This window comes from Sinohyriopsis cumingii, chromosome 2, assembly GCF_028554795.1.
Source record: "Sinohyriopsis cumingii isolate HCF-2022 chromosome 2, ASM2855479v2, whole genome shotgun sequence".
NCBI classification, from domain to species: domain Eukaryota; kingdom Metazoa; phylum Mollusca; class Bivalvia; order Unionida; family Unionidae; genus Sinohyriopsis; species Sinohyriopsis cumingii.
Genome location: NC_142962.1, coordinates 105,592,964 through 105,619,826, shown reverse-complemented (window position 1 = coordinate 105,619,826; position 26,863 = coordinate 105,592,964). Strand labels below are relative to the sequence as shown.

The 26,863-nt window shown below is 36.4% G+C and overlaps 1 protein-coding gene across 1 annotated transcript; it reads left to right on the top strand.

Annotated features, from left to right (window-relative positions):
- The first annotated feature begins 12,927 nt into the window (after window positions 1–12,927).
- Window positions 12,928–26,737, top strand: LOC149805553 (calmodulin-like). The gene is made up of 5 exons (XM_089950159.1): window positions 12,928–12,992; window positions 14,808–14,838; window positions 22,730–22,873; window positions 23,618–23,860; window positions 25,354–26,737. The coding sequence occupies exons 1-5, from the start codon at window positions 12,990–12,992 to the stop codon at window positions 25,383–25,385; spliced, it is 453 nt and encodes a 150-aa protein (XP_089806285.1). The 5' UTR covers window positions 12,928–12,989; the 3' UTR covers window positions 25,386–26,737.
- The last annotated feature ends 126 nt before the right edge of the window (window positions 26,738–26,863 follow it).

The window sequence follows — 26,863 nt, the reverse complement described above, 5'->3', positions numbered from 1 at the left end:
AATATCGCTGGTAAAGCTCCGCCACCTTTTCTGGCAGACAACTTGATAATTAACCCAGCATTAGAGTGTTTTGGTACGTTTAATTTGAATGATGTTTGTTTTTGTTTTGCTACGGCGGGAACATGCTGTCCTTGACGCATTTAGAAACTTCCCCGTACCTGATGCACACGCATGCCTTATTTTTATGTGCTGCTGCAATGAACTGCTGTTTTGATGACGTTTTACACAATAACTATCATCTTGCCACTACCAACGTGAAGCGTGATAAATCCGTAGTAATTACAGCATAATCATGATTGTCTGCGACTACTTTTGCTGGCTGGATAGTCCTTAGTGCTTCGAAACATCAAAGTGATAAACAGTGTACCGTTTTGCAACGTCCTCCATGGATATATGTTTCTTTATCAACATTCCGGTATTTTGCACAGCTTCTGCAAGCAGAAAGTACGCACACGAAAAATGTACGTGGGCAAAGTTGCATCCGAGTTCACGCCTGAATACTGTCTGATATTTACTCTGACAAAACGAGTCAGCAGCCATGTTAAATGCACGGTTCTTTCCTCCGGTTTGATCTCGTGTAACTTCGTTGAATTGCTACTACGTGTGTCTAAGTAGTTCGTGCCAGGAAAGGTGACTATTATCCACGTGACTGGTAATTGCGCTGCTAAGTACGTGACCACTTTTAAAGACTAAAATCTGCTCCAAATAAAGGGTTTCTTTGTTGCTAAACCTGGACAAAAGGTTGTCAATGTTGAATGTGAAAAATATATGGTGCTATCATTGACATCCAAAGTGATAGATTCGGAAAAATAAATCGTCCATCACCGTCTGCATGATGCATGCATTTCTTGGGATCAGCTCGTTGCAAAACCAACGTGTGTTTGACACCTCTAAATGTAGTGTCAGTAAGGCGGCAGAAACCAAAATCAATTAAACTTAGCGATTGAAGCAAGAACGCTTCATTGTAACCTACCGTGAGACAAAATCTGACTGCAAAACCAAGATGAAAAATTCCTTTTTCTGCAGTAACTAAGACATTACCGATGGCTGTTCGAGTTTCATCTGCAGTTGGCGCTGCTCTAGCAATACGAGAAGCAGCATCGGTAATAACTTCAGCATCTTATTTATACTTGTTGCTAACTGAACAGTTACTCGTATCAGTGCACCAACACGTGTTTGTTGCAGAGCTTCTGCTGTAACCATGCTCACCGAAACCAGACTCATGATGGTGAAGGCAACAGGTAGATAGTTGCTAATGTCTTCAACTATCTGGTTATTAACTTGATTCCGCACCGTCTTAAACTGGCTCCAGCTATTTTTGTTAGCGCCGCTACTTTTGCATTGACAGGATAATCTGCATGTGGAGGACCGTCGGTTTCCAGGAATTTGCTGACTTCAAGAAAAGCTTAAATTACCATTTTGTAAACCGTGGCAGTATGTTTATACATCTTTTCAGACCGGATCCTGCCATAATATCTGTCATTGCCGCTCTAGCGTTGAATTTAGTTGTTTGTATCTCGAGTTCACTATTAATATCGTAGCTGCGCTTGGACAATAATATCTTGTAGTTCTAGTCATTTTACATTCAGATACTTTTGTGGGTACAATTTCCATGTTGATTTCTTTGACGGGCTCCAGTGCAACATATCGCGGTAGCTCAACAGGCGGCTGTATCACAACAGGTTGAATGGCACGGGTGCATGCATTACCTTAATTGTGTCTGCAATTTTCTGTCCAACCGCTGTCCATACTGCTGAAGTGGCGCATGCTGCGACGTCAAGGACAAGTGGAGCAACTTGTTTGACTATACCTTGCGCTGCCTTTAAAAATCTTAGAAACATCGTTGATAAAAAAAAAAAAAAACGCTTCTATGATCTTTCTACGGTTAACTCGTCTTGGCTTCATTTATACAATCATGTTACACAGTTCTGACTATCGTCTGCATAGGCTAGCTCGTTGCTAAGGTTAACGTTGTTTCCAGATTGATATGTTATGACATCGCTATCTCATATATGCAATTAACATTGTTGATCGGATAATAAATGAGATGCAATGGTTTTATTGTCAAAGCTATTTCTGTGGCGCTTTATGCCTAAAACTATAAACTACATGACTATGGCCGCCTCGTCCTCAGCACGACTTTTCATCTCATAGAGTACCTTGCAGTTCTCCTCAACCATCTCTCGGAACCCAGAAACAGGTGGATATAAATTTGGATCAAGCTGGCCATACGCAACTTGTTCCACTGTTTGAATTTCAATTAATTTTGCTTTATGTTCTTTCAAAATTTTGTTGAGCCCATCTTGCTCTGCATCGTGCGCAGTCGCAGTCTGTTCTGTTTGTTATATAACTGGCTTTAATAACTTTTGAAAGAGATGGCGTTGATTTTCTTGTTCGCCTACAAGTACGCGACCATGCAATTGCCTTTGATGCTCTAGGTATATGAGTATATTTTCCGCTTTATCTTCTTGCGTATCTACTTGTTCACGTGGCAATGTATACAGAGTATCTACATACAGTCTTGTTGCAGACACGAACAACAACGAGCACATTTAATCTGGCAGATAAAAGTCGTCAAAGCATCGACAATACATTGAAAGAACGCTTTCTGTGTCCCTATAACAAGTCATCAAATTACACTGATTTACTTAATGAAAAAATGCATATAAAAATATCAGAGGCAAACAACAGACGACAATAATTATTAATGCGCTATGTCGCTCGCATTAAAGTCTGAATGCAACAAACAGTTCCTCTCAAAAAAGTATTTCTTTTTTCTTCTAGAAATATACAAGCTCGCTTTAATTCAGTGTTTTTTTTTTTTTTTTTATAGCTTAACAGCAAAAGTGCTCCTTAGGCAGCTATGATTAATTCTGCATACATATCATTATTGCTCGCATAAAAACTGCCATCATCACATCTGGTTTTGATAAGTCGTAGAGAAATTTCTTGTGACCGTGTTTGTTGTAGGCATCTTCTAGCATGCGTCGGCGATATCGACACAAAAATCAAGTGCTCTCACTTATTTGGATTTCCGTATAAATCATCGCGAGATTATTCTTGACTAATCAGTACACATCACTGTCTGATAAATGCTGTCATTTCAGTGATGTTTCTTTGGTACCAGTTTGCTAGACACTTTATCAGTTTACTAGACACTTTTTGCATGCGGCTGTTAGTCGTTTTAAGTCAGTATGTACACGATTATGCAATATGGTTTTGTTTAAAGGCTAAGACAAGTTGCCATCATTTTGATACAGCATTCCGAATTGTCTTCCGATAGCCTGGTTTGCGAGCTATGTAACTGTAGGTGATCTTAAATATTTTCCACGGCAAGACCGCGACTAGTGTTTTGTCTGGACATTGGTGCTAATGGTGTCCGAATGGTGTCAAAGATAACGTCATAATATTCTCTATGCAGGTCTTTCTTTCGAAATGCGATCAGATCAGCTTTGGTAGATTCCCCCAAGTCAACGAAATCGTCGTATTCGCCAAACATTTCTGTGATCCAAAGACCATTGGATCTTTAACGTATCTGCGGAAATTTCTGTTTTATTCGTACAAAATCCCAATTGTTCTAGCGATCATTCACAAAAAAATGTCAATAAGCAAACCGTATAATGAGACCACCGAGACCTCTAACTCCGATAATATTTGCGGAAGATAATATTCTGGCAACTTACCTAAACTTTTGACAAAGGGACATTTCCGTTCCAAAAGGAGAATTTTATTGTTTAACAATTTAGCTACTGCACTATTTCTGAAACTGTATATGACTTGAATGCAAATGTTGCCAATGACGTTTTCGTTTTTCGTGATTTCAACGTATTTTCTGACGACTGGCTCAAATACAGTTCACCACAAACATGGAAGTTTTACCGAAGACTGTTTTTCAACAGAATTTCTTGTGGGAGCGTCTGTAGCTGTTGCAAATGGACAGATTTCAAGAACTCCATCGAACTCTCAGCCGCCAGATGTCGTTGGCATGATCTGATGACCTTATTGTGATTTTTTTTTCTCTATCCGATATGCTTCCACAAGTGTCTCCAAGAAAGTTTTAAGACATATTGTGTTTTTATACAATAGGCTTTTAAATCAAAAAGCTTGCAGACATGACAAAAAGATATTATTTTTATGTATACTGCTATAATGGATAACAAACAAATGGCTTGCATTTAATTTACTCATATAAAGACATAAAAAATTGCAGCCCGCTGAACAGTAGCATAGTAAATTGAGAGTACTGTGTACCAGTGATATGCTTCCCCAGTGAACGACTGAGTTGAATTGTTTGCAAAAAGTCTCGGATACCAGGCAGGACATGTGGTCACACACGTGATAAATGTCTAGCGTCCATGCATGCCGCTGTTAGATGCTTCAATTTTGGTCTGTGACGGTTTTTAATCGATAAAGCGAGGCCGGGCAGTGTACAATTACGCCTTTGCGATTATACTCTCAATTTACTGTACTATTCATGTTCAGTTTAACATTGGATATAATAATAGGTATCCCGATAATGACTGCAATATTATACAATAGGATATACCATTCAGTTTCAGAGGTCGCTAAAACTATCAGTAGGGAACATCTTGAAGGTTGTCAGTCGTTTTACTCTAGTTCTCAAGACATGAACTAGTAATAATGTAAATAGAATTCAAAATAAACTGACAAGAAAGGCAAACAGAATTAAGATGCAGCCCATAAGGTCTATTTAAAAGGGCTGCTGCTTAGCCAGCTTTTTTTTAACAAGTTCGGCAAAATGGAAACCGTGTAGCACTTTAGCTTTAGAGAGGTCATATACATTTATGAACTTTGTTTTTATTATACAATTGTCAAATGCATCGTGAAAAATAATTAGTACTGAGAAGATGAAAAATGTACTTCTGCGGACTTGGCAGAGAGCGACTTCAAGATACTTAATCAAGGGAAAGTAACTTTTCCAGATCCAGTAGTTGATCTTAGCTGATACAAATAAAAGTTTTCCCTCACGATCAAACAAAAAAAATAGCCTTAAATAACAATAATACTTTAAAACCACTTAGCACAGCCCCAGCAGCACTATTCATCAACATAACAAGCATACAGCATATACTTTTGGCTTCCTAAAGAAAGACAAAAAAATTGTCCGGAGATGCACGGCTGCTACGTGCATCTATAACATTTTGTCTTCCCCCTTAGGTTCATGACTGAAAATTGCAACGAGCTATAAATAAATTGTTTATTTGAGTTCGTGCTCTATATAACGAACTAATCTGGGGTAATTTCCCATTCGATGATTAAGCAGAGTGTGTTGTGTTGCGACATAATTCGCATAGGAATGAATTGCATCGAAGAGTCGTAATCGAGTCTTGGAGATTTATATAAAGACGGAGTTGAACAATTACTCTGATTCCGAGTTCCTATTTCCTAGTATTGTTCTTGTTTTAATACCAGTCTGTATATGTACTTAATGTTGTGCTTAGATTTAATTGAGAGGAATTATTTATTTAAATTATGCAATGGAATTACAAAGTTCTTATATGATGTTCTGGGCTAAAGCAACCTTTGGAGATTATTCTGACTTCATTCAAAGACGTTCTGGACAATGCCGTTGTGATACATCAAAACTGTTGGCACTTCACCACATTCAAGGGTATTGGGACATCAAGTACATTAAGGACATGAAATTCATTCTGAACAATATTCTTTGCACTTTTGATAGAACCTTTAGCATTATTTTGGATTTAAATCATTACACTGTAAGTTACTCCTACATTTTCATTTTATAACTGAAAGAATCAAATTAGTTGTTGAGTTACATAATACGGGTTAGTTTTGCTTCTTTCCGTACTGTCACAGAAATGTGTACAGTGACACTTCCGTCAACCACCTTTTTAGTCACATGTCATCTTATACAGACTGGCTAGATAGATTGCTACATTAAAGATCGTTGGAATACGTATCAGACCCGTCTATACCGGCAACCCCTCTAGAGTGGTCATTTTGTCCTAATATTCTTCATGATAGGTAGTTTTACTGAGATGGAACAGAGTTCTAACTCGCACCTTGCTAGAGTGCAAGACTTACATGCTGCCAGTTTTTAAATCGTTTTATTCACAGAAATGTCTCTCTGTATTCGTGTAGGAAAGTTAATATGCGGTATTTCGCTCCTTAATTGCACAAAGCTATTTTTGTCTACACACAACTACGTTTGTAATTAAAAATTGATTTTAACGTAGGCAGAACATGGCAAGGAATAAAATTCCAGCAGACATGGATATTCTGAGTGGTTACATTTTTACCTGTTTGCTAAATGTACACAGATGAACTGTGGGTAGTCGTTGGCGCATAGAATAAATCAGTATAACAAATATCTACGACGATATTATAAGTAATCATGTATGTATGTATGCATGCATGCATGTATATATGTATGTATGCAACTGAATTCATGCATTTTGAATCAATGGATCTTTCTCTTCGTCACTTGCTACAATCAAGATTTCTACAGGACAGTTTAGATCCTAATCATGCAATGCAGTTCTGAGAGAAAATGTTGCTTGCTTCGCAATTTTCTCTATAGAGAAAAAGGGAACCATAAAACAACGTGATATCTGTCACAAAGAGTGTGACAAACGAAAGTTACAAAAACACAGAGATTAATAAAGTAATTAATCGATGAACCGATTAATTGAGAATAAAAGTGACTGAATAAAAATATGGAAACATATTTATGACTTTAATTCAGTTAGAAAGTTCATGATTTCCCTTTAGAGTTAAACACCGGTAGTTATAATATTTCAGGGCCATTAGCTATTGCAAACGACCAAAATACATATTTCACATCATTAACTTCAAAACTTGGATAACTTTCTTCTATATTAAAAGATGTTTTACTCCTAATAAATTATGTGGAGTCTAAAGTCTCTCTTCCTGTCGCTGGCACACACACACACAGACACAGACACTCGGTGTCACATTACACACACTCTCTCGCTGGCACACACACATTCTCGCTGGCACACACACACACACTCGCTGGCACACACATACACACACACACACACACAGACACATACACACTCTCCCTCTCTCTCTCGCTGGCACACACACACACTCTAATTGGCACAGACACGCACACACACTTTCGCTGGCACACACACACACACTCTATCGCTTGCACACACACACTCAATCTCTCTCTCTCTCTCTCTCTCTCTCTCTCTCTCTCTCTCGCTCGCTCGCTCGCTCGCTAGCTCGTAGTCCCTCGCACTCTCCCTCTCTCGCTCGCAGTCTCTAGCGCACTCTCACACATTCTCTCTTGCACGGTATATTTCTCTCTCACTCTCGCTCTTTCTTGCTCATTCATCGCATCATGAAAAATACAGATTTGTATTCGTCACTAAATCACAGAGAAGTGGAGTTTAATGCGATGAAATACATTCGGATACCTATATCGTCACGCCTTTCATTTGCGTTTATACTTGTAACTTATCTGAGAACTATGATATTGATATATTAGAGTAAACAGTCGTGTGATAATTACAAGATTCATATATTTCGGAACTTTCCTCTTATTTCATCGGAACAGACGATGACACGAACGTAATATTAATTGTTTTCATTTTGCAATGAAAGCATGGTCTGTGTTATATATATATTACTCATCTTGTTTGCACATTTCATGTGTACTTGGAACATCCTTATTTCCACATCTTATTCCATTGAATGTCTGAGAGTAAAAGGAGATTGTTTCTGGCACCCACGGCCCGTTGTTTTTCTGGTACTAACATAGTTTCTGGCACCCACCGTTCAAACCTTACAGTATTCATGGCTAGGGTATGAACGCTACGACTCCCTTGATTGCCTAAGAATAAATGGAGATTGCTTCTGGCACTTATTGTCCAAACCTGCTAGCAGTCATAGATACGGTATATTGTGTGCAATGACAAAACACTTGCTGGCCTCAAAACAAATACAAAACGGGACTGTCCGTTTCCTATTTATCGTTCTTGGTAAAATAAAAAAGATACATCTATTTTGTGAATATCTATCATTCGTTTCTTTGCTATTATAACTAATGTCGTGGGAACTATTTTACATCCTAGATCAACGTATTAGGGGCCGCTGTCTCGCTTAGGACTCAAAGGACTATTTTTACGCATAAAGATTAATCCGCATCAACCTATCTGACATAAATTCATAAAATAATATATACCAGTAAGATGAGAAAGGTTAATATTTTTGGATAACTGTAATTAAACAAACCATAAGAATATCAGTCACTTGACCTGGCAAGTCAATGGTAGCTCATAAGAAATGAACTGTATGCATCCCAACCCCGAATTCACACGTGCATTTTTCACGACTGACTCATTTTTGACATAAAGTGATGCTCACAGTGCAAATGCAAATGTAAGTTCTTGTCCTCTGTGATAATTTCGAAACAACATTGTGTACATAAGAGCTTGATGCAATTCGAAATATCCAGGCCGTTTTTTGACATATTCCACATGCCTTGAACCCACGTGTATACTGCTATTTGTGGCAAGCTCTGCTTCCTAACCAACTATTGATATTTCACTGTCTACAAGCTGTGAAGTAAATAATTTAGGTGTAAATCGTTTACATTAATGTCAAACACCTAATTCCCAAATTTCTTCTTCCCTCTGTCATTATTCAACAAAACAGCTGAAAAAGTCACATCATAGCTTTAGATTAAGAAATATTACATGAGTTAATTTACGAAATTATCCCCTGCTAACTCAGCCGTCTTAATCTTAATCATTAAATAAAACAATACGTATGTTATCACTATTTAACGATTTTATTATTGCCACTGAATACCTTTGATAAATGTTTCCATAAGATTTGTAACATTTGTAAACCGCCGTAAAACGAGAAATAGAAGTAACATATCTTTTGCTATACAAATAAGCTGACATCTTCCAAATTCACCTTACAATTTCATTGAAATTAACTATTTCTTATTTTCATTAGTGAATGACGGAGATCAGTTGGATCAAATTTATAACCCAGAAAGTATTCTCGATCAGGAAATGTTACTAGAGAAAGAGAAAAGGCCCAAAAGCAAAGGTGCCTAAATCAATCAAAGCAGTTATAATACATTTTCATAAAATGTGTTAATAACGTGCTTGACTTGATACACCAGTGAAAATTCATAAAATATATTTTTATTTTATTTTAAAAAATGAATTTAAAAAAGTAATGCGTCAAACGCTCACTACCAGAATCTTGCCTAAGCAATGTCCAAGCTTATAGGTACGAGGTGGCGATTTTTGTTTTGTAATTTATACAGTAAATAGTAACCAATCCATAGAAGAGTCAGTCGTTTAATGTTTTACGCAAAAATGTAATCTTTATAAAAAAAATTAGAATGTATATTACACATACTTGAATTCATATTCAGGAAACTAACAAATATCTTTTATATATTTACGATGAGAGAGAGAGAGAGAGAGAGAGAGAGAGAGAGAGAGAGTATAAGTAACATGAGTTGGTATGCTTCTGACTATTTGAAAATGCCGATGTTGTTTCACCTACCATTTTGTCCTCTGGGTAGTTGAAGTGAAATCATTAAATGAGAATACCTTAATAAAACAGTTCAAAAGACGTCAATTCTGACGTCATCATAAAGTTTTGGCCAAGCTTCTAAGGTAAAAAATGCATACAAAGCTGACGCATAAAATTGTGAACCCAGGCTGTAGATCGATATCAAGCAGGTCATGTTCGTATTAATTGGTCAAGAACTAACAAGAACGTGAATAAAAGTGAGTTAATTATCAAAAGAATGAGAACTATGCATTTTGGGGAAAAAGTAACAAATCTATGAAACACACGAGGAATGATAAATTCTTGAACGCCATTTCTGCAATATTATCTGTCTGTCTGTCTGAGGTCATGGCACACTTACTGTTCGACTCGCCTACTGTAGGTCTCCGATTTCTCAATGTCGGGTCCGGATTAAACACTACATAATCATCTAACCAGCTTTTAATTTCTTTTGTACCGATTGTGGGGGTCAAAACAATATAAAAGCTTTCTATGGTAGTAAATAGTGATTAAATTGTTCCATCGCCCAGCTGAAAGAATCTGCTTTCAACAAGGCACAACAGCGATTTATTTTTCATAGTAAATATTATGTTAACAATGGATATTATGACCATCGTAACTCAGAAGACGAACACATACTAAAATGTACATTTTCCGGACTCAAATGGAAAAATGAGGTAGGTCTGGATAATTGGTAGCAAAAATAACTGATAAAGAATAAATCACTTATCCAATAAAAATGTCGTTTGTCTGTATAAATCGTATAACTAGTATCTATATAACTAATGTTTAGCAGCACCTTATATGGCAATCAACGGTCTCGCCAGTAAAACCTATCTGTGCACAAGTCACTGTCATCATTTACTTATGTGTCATCTTGCCATCTACACAACTCAGAAATGCGGCATTTAGCCATGGAAACAAGATGCCCGAGGATAAAAATGTGACTTCTTTGGGGAATCATGCCCTTTATTGATTCAAATATTACGAGAAGAAGGCAACGATAAATAAATACATCGGTTTCATGGGAGAAAATGAGCAGTCAGAGTGAGAACGTGAAGGCAAATGTAGAAAGCTTCACTTCTAGTGTGATCTTGGTAGCTTACATTTATTGGAGGTGGAGACAAAATTATCTGGAATAATTAATTACATTAAAATTAAACTCACTATACATTATCTTATTGGACTAAAGAGGAATTTTCGAAGTTTCTCATTATCTTTTTCTTTTTACATTTTTGCACGCGTATAATCAATCTTTCACGTGCACCATTTTACACATGTGCGCAGATTTATTTATTGCACGGGTAAATTTGCACTGTACGCACATCTGCAGTATGTATAGGCCTACGTATAATAAAATATATACACGTGTGTGTCACAGACTTAACAAGCTAGTGTGGCACGCAAGACGTGGGTGAGTCGTGATCATGTGTCTCGCCTGCAATAACGAATGCAGGACGTGGAGGACACTAAGTCCGTCAGTAGCTGAGGCTACATTGATTCCGGAGTGGGGTGGGTTTCCTATGTAAAGATCATATGTCCAGTATAAAATTGTTATATGGATATATGTAATATTTAGACTGTAGAATCAGTAAGAATTGCTCTTTTGTCTTTTCATGTCTGACTATTTATCCCTGGAGTAAGGTCAACGTCATTTAAAATCTGTATTCAGGTTTGAATCAGTTTTCCGTACAGTCATGATCCCAAAACTTGGATGGATTGATTTCGAATTCAGGCTGATGAATCAATTAGCAATGACTTTTTCATCACGATGCACCACACCCACCTTCAATGTCAGGCTCATTTAAAAATATTCTTTCGCTTAATTAAAAGTCGTTTTGTATTGTAACTAAAACTTCTAGATTTTGTGTTCCACACACTTTGCAGAAAAGATGTGGGTAAGACTATACAATAAAAAGTTATTTATATTTCAGTACACGTACCTTGCACATAATGTCGTCAGTCTAAAGCTTTTATTGCTAACGCTGCTCAAAACTCTTCTAACGATCGTTTGTGTTTAAAGATAATGAATATTACACTAACCAACAATTCCTTCTGGATAGTAAAGAATTTTTTGTTTATTTCCTCCTCTTTTTTTTGTCAGTACTGGCAGAGACTCTGTAACATGCCGATACGAGAAACTCTTGAAGCATTGTACAACACATTGTTAACGCAGACAAGAAACAGATATTTATATGCATATCTAAAAAACTTGCGAAATCTGGATTAGTAAAAGAAAAATGCAAACAAACGCAATTTAGACATATTGAAATCTCGCAAGATCTATTGTTTCCAAAAATTGTAATTGTTGTCTATATCTGTTTCAAAAGAAGACTTTTTTGGACGACTGATACTGAGAGAAGGCCATATACATGTTGATTCGGAAAAGGGGAATAAACATATTTGCTTTAATGTACTTTAGCAAGCAAAATTCACCCATTGTTACTGGTTGAGTAATTTAATTTGCGTTACTGGAAGACTGTAATAATCTTGGTGATGGAGTTGCTAGTGCTTATTTATTAGCTGGAAGACGTTTTAGGGCACTACGGTCAAGTCAGCAAGAAATCGACATCCTAAAAATCTTCATCAAAACAATTCAGCAGATTCATTAAAACTTTTCAACAGCTTTGTAGAACACAGACAGTGCTCTTCTTCAATAGCAAGCCAGCAAACAAAGATGTATGGTCACACAAGCACTGCAAACCAAAATTCCAAAATTACTTTTTACAATAATTAACAATATTTGCAGACTGGGTTTATTTCAACGAGGGGGGGGGGAGAGAGAGAGAAAAATAAAAGAGTGGGATTAGGAATATGGACAAAATAATAAATTTTGGAAGGAATCTCTGCCGATAGTTCTATTCATGATGCGTCAGGTGCTTGATTTATACCATCATCTGAGCATTGTAGTCGGGTGTAGTATATACAGGTACTCGTTATAGAGAAGGAGAAAATTCCAGCTTTTCAGTCATGTACCAAACCTGCCGGAAAGTTTCGTAAATAGCCAGGCGTGCACTTTCATTTAAGTCGCTTTTTGAAACATAATTTTTTTTATTTATGACCAATCGTTGAACTCGTATTCATCGTAAAGTTCTAATTGTCACGAATAACGGCTGTCTGGTTCTACTTTCATATGAGGGTCGAATGAGTATCAACGTAATACTCTTCAGAATAGATTCTCGAACTCAGAGAACCATTCTATCCCTTTGTGAGAGTCATTCTAAACTTAATTATTGCTTTTGTTCCACGCTGTCGTGCCTTGAAAGGAATCTTCAGTAAAAACAAAGGGTCACATTGTCTTAGGGCTATTGTTGAAATATGAACAATAAGTCCAATTTTACCTGTAAAATATATTCAATATGTACCTGTCTTGATTGGTATTGTTGTTGCGCCCAATGTCTACATGTACACCGGATTGGTGAATTAACGATTGAAGTATGGTAGGTACCTAAATCAACGTTTTAATGTAATATATTTGTAAATATGTATCGATATAACTGCAGCTGTACAATCGTTTTACATCCCAACATTCGCTTCTAATTACGGTTTTGAATAATTTACATATATAAAAAGGACAGGGCGCAACGTATTTCTGATATCTGTTTAACAATGATGTTGCAGTCTTGCAATGGTTTCCGAATTAAAACGGACACATATTTTTGTATACATTTAGTTCTCACTCCAAGTGGTGAACAGCTGCGTCTTTAAAATGCTTCAAGAACCCATAAGATAGAGTCAAACTAATCAGACATTAAAATGATTGAATGTATTGAAGGATTTAAAGATTTAAAACATTCAGGGAATATGAAGTGTCCGAATTTATTTTGCGTGTTTGAGGGTGGGGGTGCCTCAGAAGTGTGCAAACACATGACAGGACTTACACTGGGTGATTTCGCCAAAATATGTATGTCGATGACTGCTCTCCAACTGGTATGTATGTGTGTAGCATCTAACGGCACGTCAGCAGAATAATAGCTATATCGGGCCAATTAAAAGTTAAGTTCTGACAATGTAAAAATAAAGAATTGCCCCAAAACGCAAGGTTACATCTAGAACCAGGATAATTCCATAAATGAAATATTAGCACATACATTACTAAGAAATGCATTATAAATCAGATACATTTTACAATAGATAGTTGACTTCTCGGATTTTTATGAACATTAACGAAATTGAAAATAAATTATGTAAGTCAACTAGTCTCTCCTGGTCCCCCAGAGTATAGAAGGCCTTAGTAGGCTTAGTCTCTGGCCCCATCATGCCCTTTTTCCTGCGAAAGGCATAAAAAATTACGGCAGGGCAAGGGATATTACAACAAAAAGGCAGAATGCTCATAATGGATCAAAATGAGATTGTTTCCACGAGTAAGCGAAACAATGAGTAAGAACGTGTCCTATATCACAGAAAATATTTAATGTTGCACCAAAACAAGAAGTTTCAGCTTAATTTCGCAAACACAGTATCCGACTGAATTTATTACCTGCATAATCTTCATGATTATTAAAATTATAAATATGTATCTGTAGGGTGAGAATGGAACAGAATAGGCTGTAAAATATAAAATTCTTAACACATACAAAACCTGTAGGATATCCATGTTTAGTTCGTTGCGGACTTTATGTTTCATTGCGCAGCAACGCTGGAAGGTTATTTACATGCTGAGAAAATTGGAATAAAGTGCCTTGCCCAGGACACAACACGCTGGCCGAACAGGACTGAATTGATAGTAAGTTCTTTCGCGCACTCTTTTGTATCAAGTCCGGCAGGCTCTCTACTGAGCTACCGCGGATATCCATGTAGTTTTCATTAAAAGCACGCCCAACACCACCCAGACAGGGATGGGTGCCAGTTGCAGTGGCAGTGGGTTTTGATCAAAGTGTAAAACCAGTTCACACAACAACATACGACCTTTCTTTGCATGTATAGACTATAGTTCTGTGACTTGCAGTGTATGAGGCTTTTGCAATGCAGCACAAACGACAAAAGTGAATTGACAGTGTATTACTTAATCCAAAAGAAATAATACGATTGCAACGTTCAAATACCAACTGGGAATCAAATTCGAGTTTCAGTCTTAAAGGTCGCTTCGGGCATCATATTACTGTTGTCTATATACCACTTTATGTTGCCCACCTGTTTTCCCACACCTGTAAATTTGATGTTTGTGCTGAATGGTAAGTGTAAGGACCAAATAACTTGGGTACTGAAGAATCTCTTATTAATAAGGTATTTAATCTATTTTTGTCTCTCTGCAGGGAGACAGACTGACAGAAGAACATATTGCAGGTAATGTACTCAAGACGCGTTTTCGGCAGTATGAATGAATCTACGTCTTTAACTGTACTGTTTTTTAATTTTCTTTTTGAGGTAGGTGGGTTGGGGATTTTACAATATTAAAATGAAGCAATTTTGTTTATACTTGAAACTTGACATTATTTAAAATGCATTTCTATGTTTAATTCTACCTTACTGTTATGTTTAAATACATTACTATGTTGAACCCTGCTTTACAGCTTTGTTTAGATTTCTCTGATAAAAATTGGTTGAATTTCAGTTCTTCTTCGCTGTCAGCTACTAAATATTCAAAGCAATTGCATGCCATAAGGTATCGAGGATCGTTGCGCGATGGTATTCCCCAACGTTGACAGAGAAAAGTAATCATAGTTTGTACACAGTCTGGCAGGGCATCGACCAACCCCACCCTCATTCAGATGGATTGAATATATTTGCTGATACCAACTTGGCCCGACCGTTTATCCGATTGATTTACCACATTAATCATAATACTTCATCGTCTTGGCAATAATATAGTACTTGTGTTGCATCACAAACTGAGCCTATTGCAGTCCGTAAGAAAATACATTATATTTGTATATTAATTTTTCTGGCGATAGACTAAGAAGTTGACACTGTCTTTGCATTCAGTAGAAAGCTACAAGAAAGCCTAAAAAACAAAATAATAAAATGTTTACACAGTTCAGTCTTTGGCTTTTGTGTTGGATGATAAAAACGTGTGATATTATAGATTCCACAAGAATCACGCGAACTACAAATTGCAGTAATTTAAATGCAACATATCATATGCTGGTGTTTTTATATATTGTTTCCACGTTAATACCTAATTATATATTGTTTCCACGTTAATACCTAAGTAAACTAGTCTTGGTTTAATTTAACTTATACTTAATGGACTAAATTTCATTCAAAAGGTTTTACAATGGCAAAAATATTTAAGACACTTTATTAGTATAGTGATGCCAATTTTTTGTAAGACACCTTGTCAGTGAAGTAATGTCAGGTTTATGAAAGACACTTTATCAGAGTAGTAATGCAAGTTTTATGTACGACAATTTATCAATGCAGCAATGCCAGTTTGATGTAAGATATTTAATCACTGTAGTAATGTCAGTTTTATGTAAGAAAATATCAGTGTAATACTGCCAGTTTTACGAAAGACACTTTATGAGTCTAGTGATGCCAGTTTTACGTAATACACTTTATCACTGAAATGGTGCCATTTTTATGTTAGACACTTTATCAGTGTAGCGATGCCAGTTTTATGTAAGACACTGTATCAGTGTAGTGATGTGTTATGAAAGACACTTTATCAGTGTAGTGATGCCAGTTTTAGGTAAGACGCCTTATCAGTGAAGTAATGTTAGGTTTATGTAAGACACTTTATCAGTGTAGTGGTGCCAGTTTTATGTACGACTCTTTATCAGTACAGTAATGCCAGCTTAATGTAAGACCATTTATCAGTGCAGTAGTGTCAGTTTTATGTAAGACACTATCAGTGTAATGCTGCCAGTGTTACGAAACACACGTTATCGGTGTAGTAATGCTAGTTTTTTATAAGACACTTTATCAGTGTAATGATGCCAGTTTTATGTAAGGCACTTTATAAGTTTATCAGTGCCAGTTCTATGTGAAATAGTTTATAAGTGTAGTGGTGCCAGTTTTATGTGAAACACTTTATCAGGGTAGTGATGCCAATTTTATGTGAGACATTTTATCAATGTAGTGATGCAAGTTTTATGAAAGACACTTTATGAGTGTAGTGATATCATGTTTTTGTAAGACACTTTATCAGAGTATGGTACCAGTTTTATGTAAGACTCTTTAGTAATGTAGTGATGCCAGGTTTATGTAAGACATTTTATCAGTGTAGTGATATCAGTATTATGAAGGCACTTTATGCGTGTATTTATATCAGTATTATGAAAGACACTTTATTAGTGTTGTGATGTCAGTGTTATGTGATACACTTTATCTGTGTAGTGATGTCAGTTTTATATAAGACACTTTATCAGTGTAGTGATGCCACTTTTATGTAAGACACTTTTTCATCTTATTGACGCCAGTTTTATGAAAGACACTTTATCAGTGTAGTGATGTCAGTTTTATGTAAGACACTTTATCAGTGTTTTGATGACAGTTTTATGAAAGACACTTTATCAACTTAGTGATGCCAGTTTTATGTAATACACTTTATGAGTGTAGTTATGCCAGTTTTATGAAAGACACTTTATCAGTGTAGTGATGCCAGTTTTATGTAAGTCACTTTTTTAGTGTATTGATGTATCTTTATGAAAGACTTTATCGGTGTAGTGATGTCAGTTTTAGGTAAGACACTTTATCAGTGTAGTTATGTCAGTTTTATGTGAGATATGTTATCTGTGTATTGATGTCATGTTTATTTTAAGACACTTCATCAGTGTAGTGGTTTCACTTTTATGAGACTTTATCAGTGTAGTGATGCCAGTTTTATGTAAGACACTTTGTCAGTGTAGTAATGCCAGTGTTATGTAAAACATTTTATCAGTGGTGTAATGTTAGTTTTATGTAATACTTTATCAGTTTAGTGATGCCAGTTTTATTTAAGACACTTTGTCAGTGTAGTGATGCCAGTGTTATGTAAGACATTTTATCAGTGGTGTAATGTCAGTTTTATGTAATACTTTGTTAGTGTAGTGATGCTAGTTTTAGCAATAGTATTGCCAAGACTCTTCTTTGCACATGTACATTGTTCTAATTTATCGCTAGTGGACCAGACGTCATGTGAGTTTGTTTGCGAAGACATTGATTTAATTACGCGACACTGTCGATCAGCTTCGGAAATCTTTTGGACAATAACCCTTGAAAAATAGTCAAGGCCACGACAAGATTTATTTTTCTTTATCAGTCACCCCTGTGGACCAACAAAGTATTTATTGTGAAAGCTCATAATTTTGTATTTGGGAAAATATATGGCATATTTTGCCACTTTATAGTATGTCACACGGTTATGTTCAATCGGATTACTCAGTAACTCAAGACAGTTATTATCTTCGAATGATTTTATTTATGTTAATAAAAATTGTTTAAAAGTTGAAGTGTGGTAAAAATGAAGCTGATGAATATTCTATGCAACTTTCTGCCTGGTCGTATTATATATTTGGTTGCTTCTCCTCTTTTTTCTGAGAGTACCATTCTGCGCCACCCCGAGCAGTTAACATTCCCGTGATCGAAACACATGGTTGTAAGTGTGGCGTGAGCAATGGTCTAGGACAGAGGTCCTTAAACTGTGGTACAATACCGTTTGTCCGCGGAAAGATACATAATAGATAGCTAACAGTATTATCAATATTAGGACAGATCATTAAGTGGTCATCGGACACCCTCAACAAATCTCAAGTGGTCAGCGATAAACAAATTTGCGAACCACTGGTCTAAGACAAAAGGAAACGAAATCATCAGAAGACACGATAAGTAGGGTACATTATACATTTAAGCAATATACAAAACAGTTGCACTGTTCTAAAATAGAAGATCGAGTCCGTATACAACAGCTAAACGATTACATCTTTGTTTCTGAAATTGTTTACTCGTTTACATAAATAGGTGCGGGGTGGGGTGGGCGGTAATCCACACATAAGTTTAAATAGCTAAAATGACTGCAGACAATGAAGAGTATAACAATGGTAAACAGGGTCGAAATGCATTTATTTTTCAGTAACTAGGACTTTTTTATTACACTTTTTCTGTTAGGATGAGATACACGTTACTTTCACAATGATCAACGTGGGTTTGTGGGAAAGCTTCCAGTAGCTTCCTATGTTTTTTTTTTCTTCCCTGGTTCTCTCCTCCACCAAATTTAAAGGCCGCCATGCATAGTAAATCACGTGTTTCAAAACCACAAACCAAAATTTTCACAATGTCACCAGATATAATCAATTTATTGAGAAGACAATGACTACAAGCGAAATAAGTTATGTCTCAAACAAGTGTTTCGGTTCTCATCAAAACTGTTTCGTTTACTCCTTGTAGCTTGCTAGTTTATAGAACAGATGTAGCCAATGGAACAATACATGCACACTGGTCCCAAAAAGTCTATTATTTGTGATAAACACGTTGTTGTCTTTATAATGATTAAGACGGTTTCTGCCTAGTGTAGGCAGGATCTCAAGAAGGATTCCGTATTTTGCAAATCTGTTATACATCACAAACTGCATAGAGTGCTATAGTCATTTTTTGGTTGGAGGAGGGGGGGGTATTAACAAGAAGTCAAACTTACATCTGATTGTCGAAATGTTCGAACTTGCTCTAAAAGATTCATAATTACGAGGAATAAAAAAGGAAGCCGGATAGATTAATTACAAAAGATTAACTCCAAAAGATTAATTACAAATAATTAATTTAAAATTTTACACTTGTCCTGGACATCAATGACGAAACATGTCTAATAGTGTTTAATTTTTCATAATACGATCTTCCCTTAAGAAGAGTGCCATTTAGAGTTCGGTTCATGCAATCGTAATTGTTCATAATGTATAACGAAAACTATTCATATAGTCTACTTGGTGTTTATTTATCCACGCATCACTTGTATGGTGATTGATTGATACTAGTATGTAAATTTAGTAAAAGCTTTCAAGAGGGTTTAGTCAAAATCAGTGAAAGTGTATTGGATAAGGTGTATTCGGGATTTCGAACCAAAAGCAGAGAATATGAAATACAACAAGACGCAGAACTCACTACTCGTAGAGCAACCAAAAGAAGTTATTATCAGAGTAATTTCGAAAGGGGACAATATTGTTCTTAGGCGGCAAGAGACAGTTTCGTAAATTGGCTCCTGCAAATTTCTTAACTTAAGGCTATGGTGTGACTTTTTGAGTTGTTATTGTGTAATAATTAAAGATATGGATATATTTGTGAATTTGGTCATTCCGGCTTGTATTGTTCTTGAAACTGATGTGAGGCATGTTCACATCATGTAGTCACTGCACAGTATGTAGCCAGTGAAATGTCAATAGTCGGCTAGGAAACAGAGCTAGCCGCGTATAGCAGTAGACACCTTGGTTCAAGGCAAGTAGAATAACTGAAAAACAGCATGGACGACAACTATTTTGAATTACATCAAGCTATTACTTACACAATGTTTTTCAAAACTATTACACAGGGAAAGGGCTTGTGTTTGCACTGTGAGCATCACGTGTTCTCAAAAATGGCTTTCGGACATAAAAAATGCACGTATACATTTTTGGGGGTTGGGTGAATCGCCATTTTCTTCAAGGAATTTCCACCAATTTATCAGGTCATGTGAACGATATTCTTAAATTTGGCTTTATTATGCCTATCCAAAAATATTAACCTTTTTGATCTCACTCGTGTACTTATTTTTTAATGATTTTGTATGTTAGGCATGTGCATGCAAAATTAAATGTGTACATACAAACTCTCCCTTGCTCCATTAAACGGGAATCAATCTTTCGAAACACTTTGAAAATCATCTTGACAAGTCTGATCTACTTTAGGAAATTTATGATAGTAAAATATGTTTGTGTCTTACGATAGACCTATGACATTTAACCTGAATTCTTTCGTACCACTACCAGTTAGTGTCGAATTAAAGTTTTTTAAACCACAACGTATTTATCATATGTAATACGCTAGGAGGCTAGGGTGTCTGTATTTAGTCTGCGGGTTTGCAAAGTTTCTGTAAAGTATGCATCTAAATGAAAGAAAAAGGCTAAATCTACCTCTAAATAGAATTATTCTTGGAGTGTTTAGAGCATATTCCGTTCGTAATTCAAGCGTAGTCCGTTCGTAGTTGTTGTATATTGAAAGTTGAGATTATCACCGGTAAATATCGTTTAATAGCTAAGCAATATGGCCCTTTCAGTGGCGTAGCAAGAACTTATGTTCCCACCCCATCCCATAAACCGAAAAACTTAATTCAGTGGCGGAATTTAGGAAACGGAAGAAATAATTTGCAGGCCAGTTTTGCCCCCATATGATTTTCGAGTGGGAACCGAAGGACGTATAATCAATTTTTCTGCCCATCAGTCTATTCGCGTGTATGTCTGCCTATCACATTTTGTTGTACTTATCCACTTATTAAAGTATGAGATAACTCTTGCTTACTAGAGAGGTTGAGTGCGAGAGAGGTGTCGTAACTGATGACCAATATGACAAGAAAACGAGCAATCGCAGTGTCAGGCCCTACTGAAAGAAAATGACAGTAAGGTCCAAGACTCAATTGCGCAATGAATGGTATTTGGTATTTGGAATTATTATATGCTCATTTTTTTCCCCGTTAACTTTACATTGTCAAAATCGTGCAGTATTACCCGATACTGAACCCGCGCGCCAATACACATATAGCATTCACGTGCATAAAGGAACTACTGTCTATTGTAAAAAACAATGGACGCAGACGCCAGCACTTTTGATTTGTAAACAAATAATGTACACTCGCGCAAGAGGCGCTTTACGTTGTGGTTGTTTAAATTTGTTTCTGAATGAACTAAAGCAAATGTTTTGTGGACTGCCACATGCCAGCTATTTTGGCACATTCCGCTTTGATACAATGTTTCGGATTTAGGCTAGCTGCAGTATACAACAGACGCAAGAAAAGGTCCTTACAAATAACATACAAGTGACAAGTCATATACTGTCTTCTTTAGCTGGTGATAAGAATGGGAACAAAAAATATATACTTACCGTTTTACATCCGGAATTTCCTCAAAATGTACTTTCTTAGTTCCGCAAATCCGAATTACATGAGCCATGTCATAGGTTCTCAATCTTGATTACACATTTCGAAATTGTACTGTAAGTTCGATGATAAGTGCAATTACATCCTCCATACTGTACTCAAAATGAAATAAGCATTAAATTCCATAGCGTCATTTTGATAAGTGCAATTGAAAGACTTCATATTTTTCCCATATTATGATTTCAAAAATTCAGTGACAAACAGAAAAACATTTGCAGATGTCAACACGCTTCTCCCTAGCTTCTTCAATCCCATGTATTTCATCTGGAATTGTCACATACAAATCCAATCCATAATCATGAAATTTCGTAGAATCGAAAAAATACCAAAATCTATTCATTCCAGATCAAATGGAAAAGTTGTTGCAATGCACATTCATTCACAATATGACTCAAAATTTTAATTTTAACTAGACACGCCATTTTCTTTCGAAAGTTATGTCGAGCGCGCGACTAAGTTAAAATTTATCTGGGTGGAGTTATGTGCGCACTAATAATGTTGTTGTGTAATGATGAATATACGCTTGTGTATTTAGTTTGGAATACAGCATACATTCATTTACGTTGTTTCTTGTAGTATATTTTGTTTATATAATTAAGCCTTAGGTAGAGTAAAAAAAAACAAAAAAAAAAACGAGCATATAATAAAATGGTTGCTGCATTTGTATGGGAAAATATGAACTCGTTTTGTCGGATGGATATACTTCACTCCCAAGGTCGTGCAGTATTCCATCAAAAAAACTCGTTCATATTTCCCGATACAAATGCAGTGACCTTTAATACCTATACATGCACATCTTTCTGTTTCTATGACTCAATATTTAATATCAGTCGATCTCTTCCGACAATGTCAAACATAAATATAATAGATTGCCTATCTACTTTTAGTATGGTAAACTTCATAATTTATGTGACATCTAAGTTATCAACATGCGTCTTAAAAAATAGCTCACTAGGTGTTTTCTTATTTCAGTAGACTATCAAACTAGATCAGCCCGAAACGATGGTTCTGGAGTCATTGAATTCAAATACAGATAGAATGCATTGATCACATGTTTTACTTGATTTATATATACACCCGATTCTTCTGTGCAGATGGTTAGTGTTGTGGGTTTGAATGTACTCGTCTTTTGAATTCCAGAAATCAGAGAGACCTTTAGTCTGTTTGACAAAGACGGAGATGACTGTGTTACAACACGGGAGATTGGAGCGGTAATGCGGTCCCTAGGACAAAATCCATCCGAAGCTGAAATTCTGGCCATAATTAATGAAGTAGACCCTGAAGGTAGGAGCATATCTTTGCTCTCTTGTATCTATCCTGTCTTCTTCTTTAGTTACATTGTCCCACAGTCACCAAAATAAGTGGAATAAACAACATGCCTGCGCTTTTCTATCTGCAAATATTTTGTCTTAGGAACAAGGATTTATCAGTTTTTGAACTATATTGCTCCCTCTGCCTCTGTGTGTATGTATGTATGTATGTATGTATGTATGTATGTATGTATGTGATCACACGGCAAATAACAGTTTTCAAAGTCACTGTATTAAAAAGGATCGTGTTAGTCAGGGAAATAATCGATACGTCTGAAAACCTGAATAACAATATAGTGCCAAACTGATGCGAAACCAGCCCTATCTACCGATTCCTTTTTTAAGGGCACAAAGCTAGCAAAGAACAATGACACAAACGAAAGTATACCAAATAAAAAAGAAAAGAAAGAAAAAAAAAAAAAACGTTACACAAGAATGCTAACTCTGTATGGAATAAATAAGTGGCTTATTTTTAAAATGTCATATTCTCTGAACAAACATCTTGCTGGAATTTAAAGGTCATTTCCAAGTTAGAATTGTTTCGAGTCCGGCTCAGTTTAAATTTTTATGGTGCAAATTTTGATTGCCAGTCAGAAAAATAAAAACTAAAAACAAATTTACATGAAGAGAAAGACACCCACCTTCAATAATAGACAAACAGTCTTATACTGTACTTAGCACACCTACGGCGCGCATAAGTGTACTATTATTTTCTCAGGTAACGGCACAGTCGAGTTTCCTGACTTTCTGAAGATGATGGCAAGGAACATAAAACACGTGGACACAGAAGATGAAATTAAAGAAGCCTTCAGAGTGTTCGACAAGGACGGCAATGGCTTTATAAATGCGTCAGAGCTACGTCACGTGATGACCAACTTAGGGGAGAAACTGACCGACGACGAGGTCGATGAAATGATTACCGCGGCGGACAAACTTGGAAATGGGCACATAAATTATAATGGTGAATATTTTAGCATCAGCGACGATTTTTACCGTTAAATTGTATTAATTGTGTTTCTGCTGCGTACGGTATTTATAAGGAATACACCACTGGTATTTATCCCCTGAGGTGGGAGGCACATTGGCAATGCTGATGGTATATCCTGTCAGTTTTAGGTGGGTGGGTGGCACACTCGTAATGCTAATAGTATATCCTATGAATGCTGGGGGTTGGAAGTAACACTGGCAATGCTAATGGTATATCATATCTATACTAGATGGGTGGAAGGCACATTGGCAATGCTGATGGTATATCCTGTCAGTATTAGGTGGGTGGGTGGCACACTCGTAATGCTAATAGCATATCCTATGAATGCTGGGGGTTGGAAGTAACATTGGCAATGCTAATGTTATATCATATCTATACTAGATTGGTGGGAGGCACATTGGCAATGCTGATGGTATATCCTGTGAGTATTAGGTGGGTGGGAGGCACACTCGTAATGCTAATAGTATATCCTATGAATGCTGGGGGTTGGAAGTAACATTGGCAATGATAATGGTATATCATATCTATACTAGATTGGTGGGAGGCACATTGGCAATGCTGATGGTATATCCTGTCAGTATTAGGTGGGTGGGTGGGACACTCGTAATGCTAATAGTATATCCTATGAATGCTGGGGGTTGGAAGTAACATTGGCAATGCTGATGGTATATCATATCTATCCTAGATGGGTGGGAGGCACATTGGCAATGCTGATGGTATATCCTGTCAGTTTTAGGTGGGTGGGTGGCATGCTAGTAATGATAATAGTATATCCTATCAATACAAGGTGGGATTGAAGCACACTGGCAATTTATCACATTAGCTTTACGCATACCAAGCATTCAAGTTCTGAAAATTTGGGATGTATTCATAATTTAGCGTTTGCTGACGTACGTTGACTCCAGCATTAGATTCCGAATCTTTTGGAACAATTTTGAAATATCAGACTCAGTAAGTTGGAAAAAAATAACATTTGGAACGTAAATCAATACTAAGTGAGTTAATATTTATTCCTAAACGTGAAACGGCAAAGTTACGTTTTGTGACGTAAGAGACGTAATTTCTAACATAATGACGTTGTTGCATGTTGCAGTCGAATCTTTGTCTTGTCTCTAAACATTCATGATATTTAATTGAAATAAACTAAATTATTCTCAGGAACTCTTGTTATGTAAGAAATGTACAACATCGTATGGCGGGTATAACACATTGGAAACATATATTGCTCTAATATTTCTTTGCTGCCTTTTCAGGTACATATAATTAAGGTCTTATTTGTGAGAATTATTTTATAGTTATTGATAACTTTGAAATTTTCAAACCTGTATAAGCTTATTATGAAGCCGTTGAGCTGTGAATCGCGTGTTATAAAACCGCTGTGTCAAAACACACAGAATATTGTTAAGGAGAGAAAGTTTAAACCTAATTCTTTCACAATAATTAATGATTGTGATTTATCATTTCAGATTTCGTCACGATGCTGTTGAGTACCAAGTAGCAACTATTTGAACTCAAAGATGCATCACTCTTTAACTAAAATTTCTATCAGTTGCCAGTTTTCTGACATTGTATTACAGTTAGATCATGAAGACACACAAAGAATAAGATCACGAAACCACAGAGTGAAATTAAAGGATACTCAGAGATTACTGTATCAGGCGTAATTCGGTTCGGAACAAAGATAAAAAATAATCGAATGAGTTCCATTAATAATACTATTTTGGAGAGAGAGAGAGAGAGAGAGAGAGAGAGAAGTTATGATATGCAAATATATCATCCCCAACTCCCACCTAGACCCCACCCCACCACACTCCACACACAAACATTCAGCCTGGCTAATATCGACTGCTGCCATATTTTTCGCAATTTATGCGTATTGATACCAAAAACTGCAAATTCAAGTACTGTGGTTGCGCGGTAACATATATTTCAGCACGTGCGCGAAAATGCAGTGCTATAAGCATACCAGATATTCACACAGACAGTTTAATGAAGTTGTAAACTTTCCCTATCTCCATTTATCACTCACTTTTTAATTTCCTTCAAGAATTAAAGACAAACTTTTAATGCATTCTAGTAACAGTAAATGGTTTTGCAATGAAATTGAAATAAAATTCGTTAATGTGAATTAAAGCCTCAGCCTTACTTCGGATCCCCCTTCATGCACCCAATCCAACCCCTTCATCCACCCAAGCATATTTTGCCCGATGACGCAATCTTGTTTCGCAGATGGGGGTTAATGGGGGTTATGGACTATTCACAAAAGTGTTTTTTTTTAAAAATTGTATGACTTTGCATTTTTTACATACATACATACATGCATACATACATACATACATACATACATACATACATACATACATACATGCGCGCACACACGCACACGCACACACACACACATCCATCCATCCATCCAAACATACATACATACATACATACATACATGCCTTCTATTGTTCTCCGATATAATATAACATAGCTCAATATCGTACTATCACATTAAGTTAATGTTTCGGAAAAGGGTTACCACGGTTGAGGAAAGGATTTCTGGGCCATAGAATAAATTATCTCTATGAAACACCCAACCCCACCAAAAAAATAATTGTCTTCTCTTAGGCATGGGCCCCCTGACCGTTGTGGGACATAGGAATTTTATCGTAGTTGTCTGACTGGGGCCTTGAGGGTTACCTATGAACATGTATGCAGAGTCTGTCAGAGAGATATCCATCATGTATTTTGAATGAGAGAGTTTGCGTGAACTTTATGGATAGAGTATCTAAAACTAGTAAATTCTGCATGTTCAGTACTAACTGATATGCAAATATTTTGAATAGATTATTTCTATCAAGACGTTATATTTCTGTAGCTTTTATGTATCAATAAAATCTTGCAATAAATTACCTCATCATCAAAATACAGTCACACAGATGGAAGAGATCTCAAATTCGTTCCATGAAAATATCAGGTTGGATTTGT

What these genes read in the sequence shown, in the direction of transcription:
- LOC149805553 (XM_089950159.1), top strand. An exon ending in GACAGAAGAACATATTGCAG is followed by an intron (nt 14,839 to 22,729) that starts GTAATGTACTCA and finishes TTTGAATTCCAG; the next exon opens with AAATCAGAGAGACCTTTAGT. An exon ending in TAATGAAGTAGACCCTGAAG is followed by an intron (nt 22,874 to 23,617) that starts GTAGGAGCATAT and finishes TTATTTTCTCAG; the next exon opens with GTAACGGCACAGTCGAGTTT.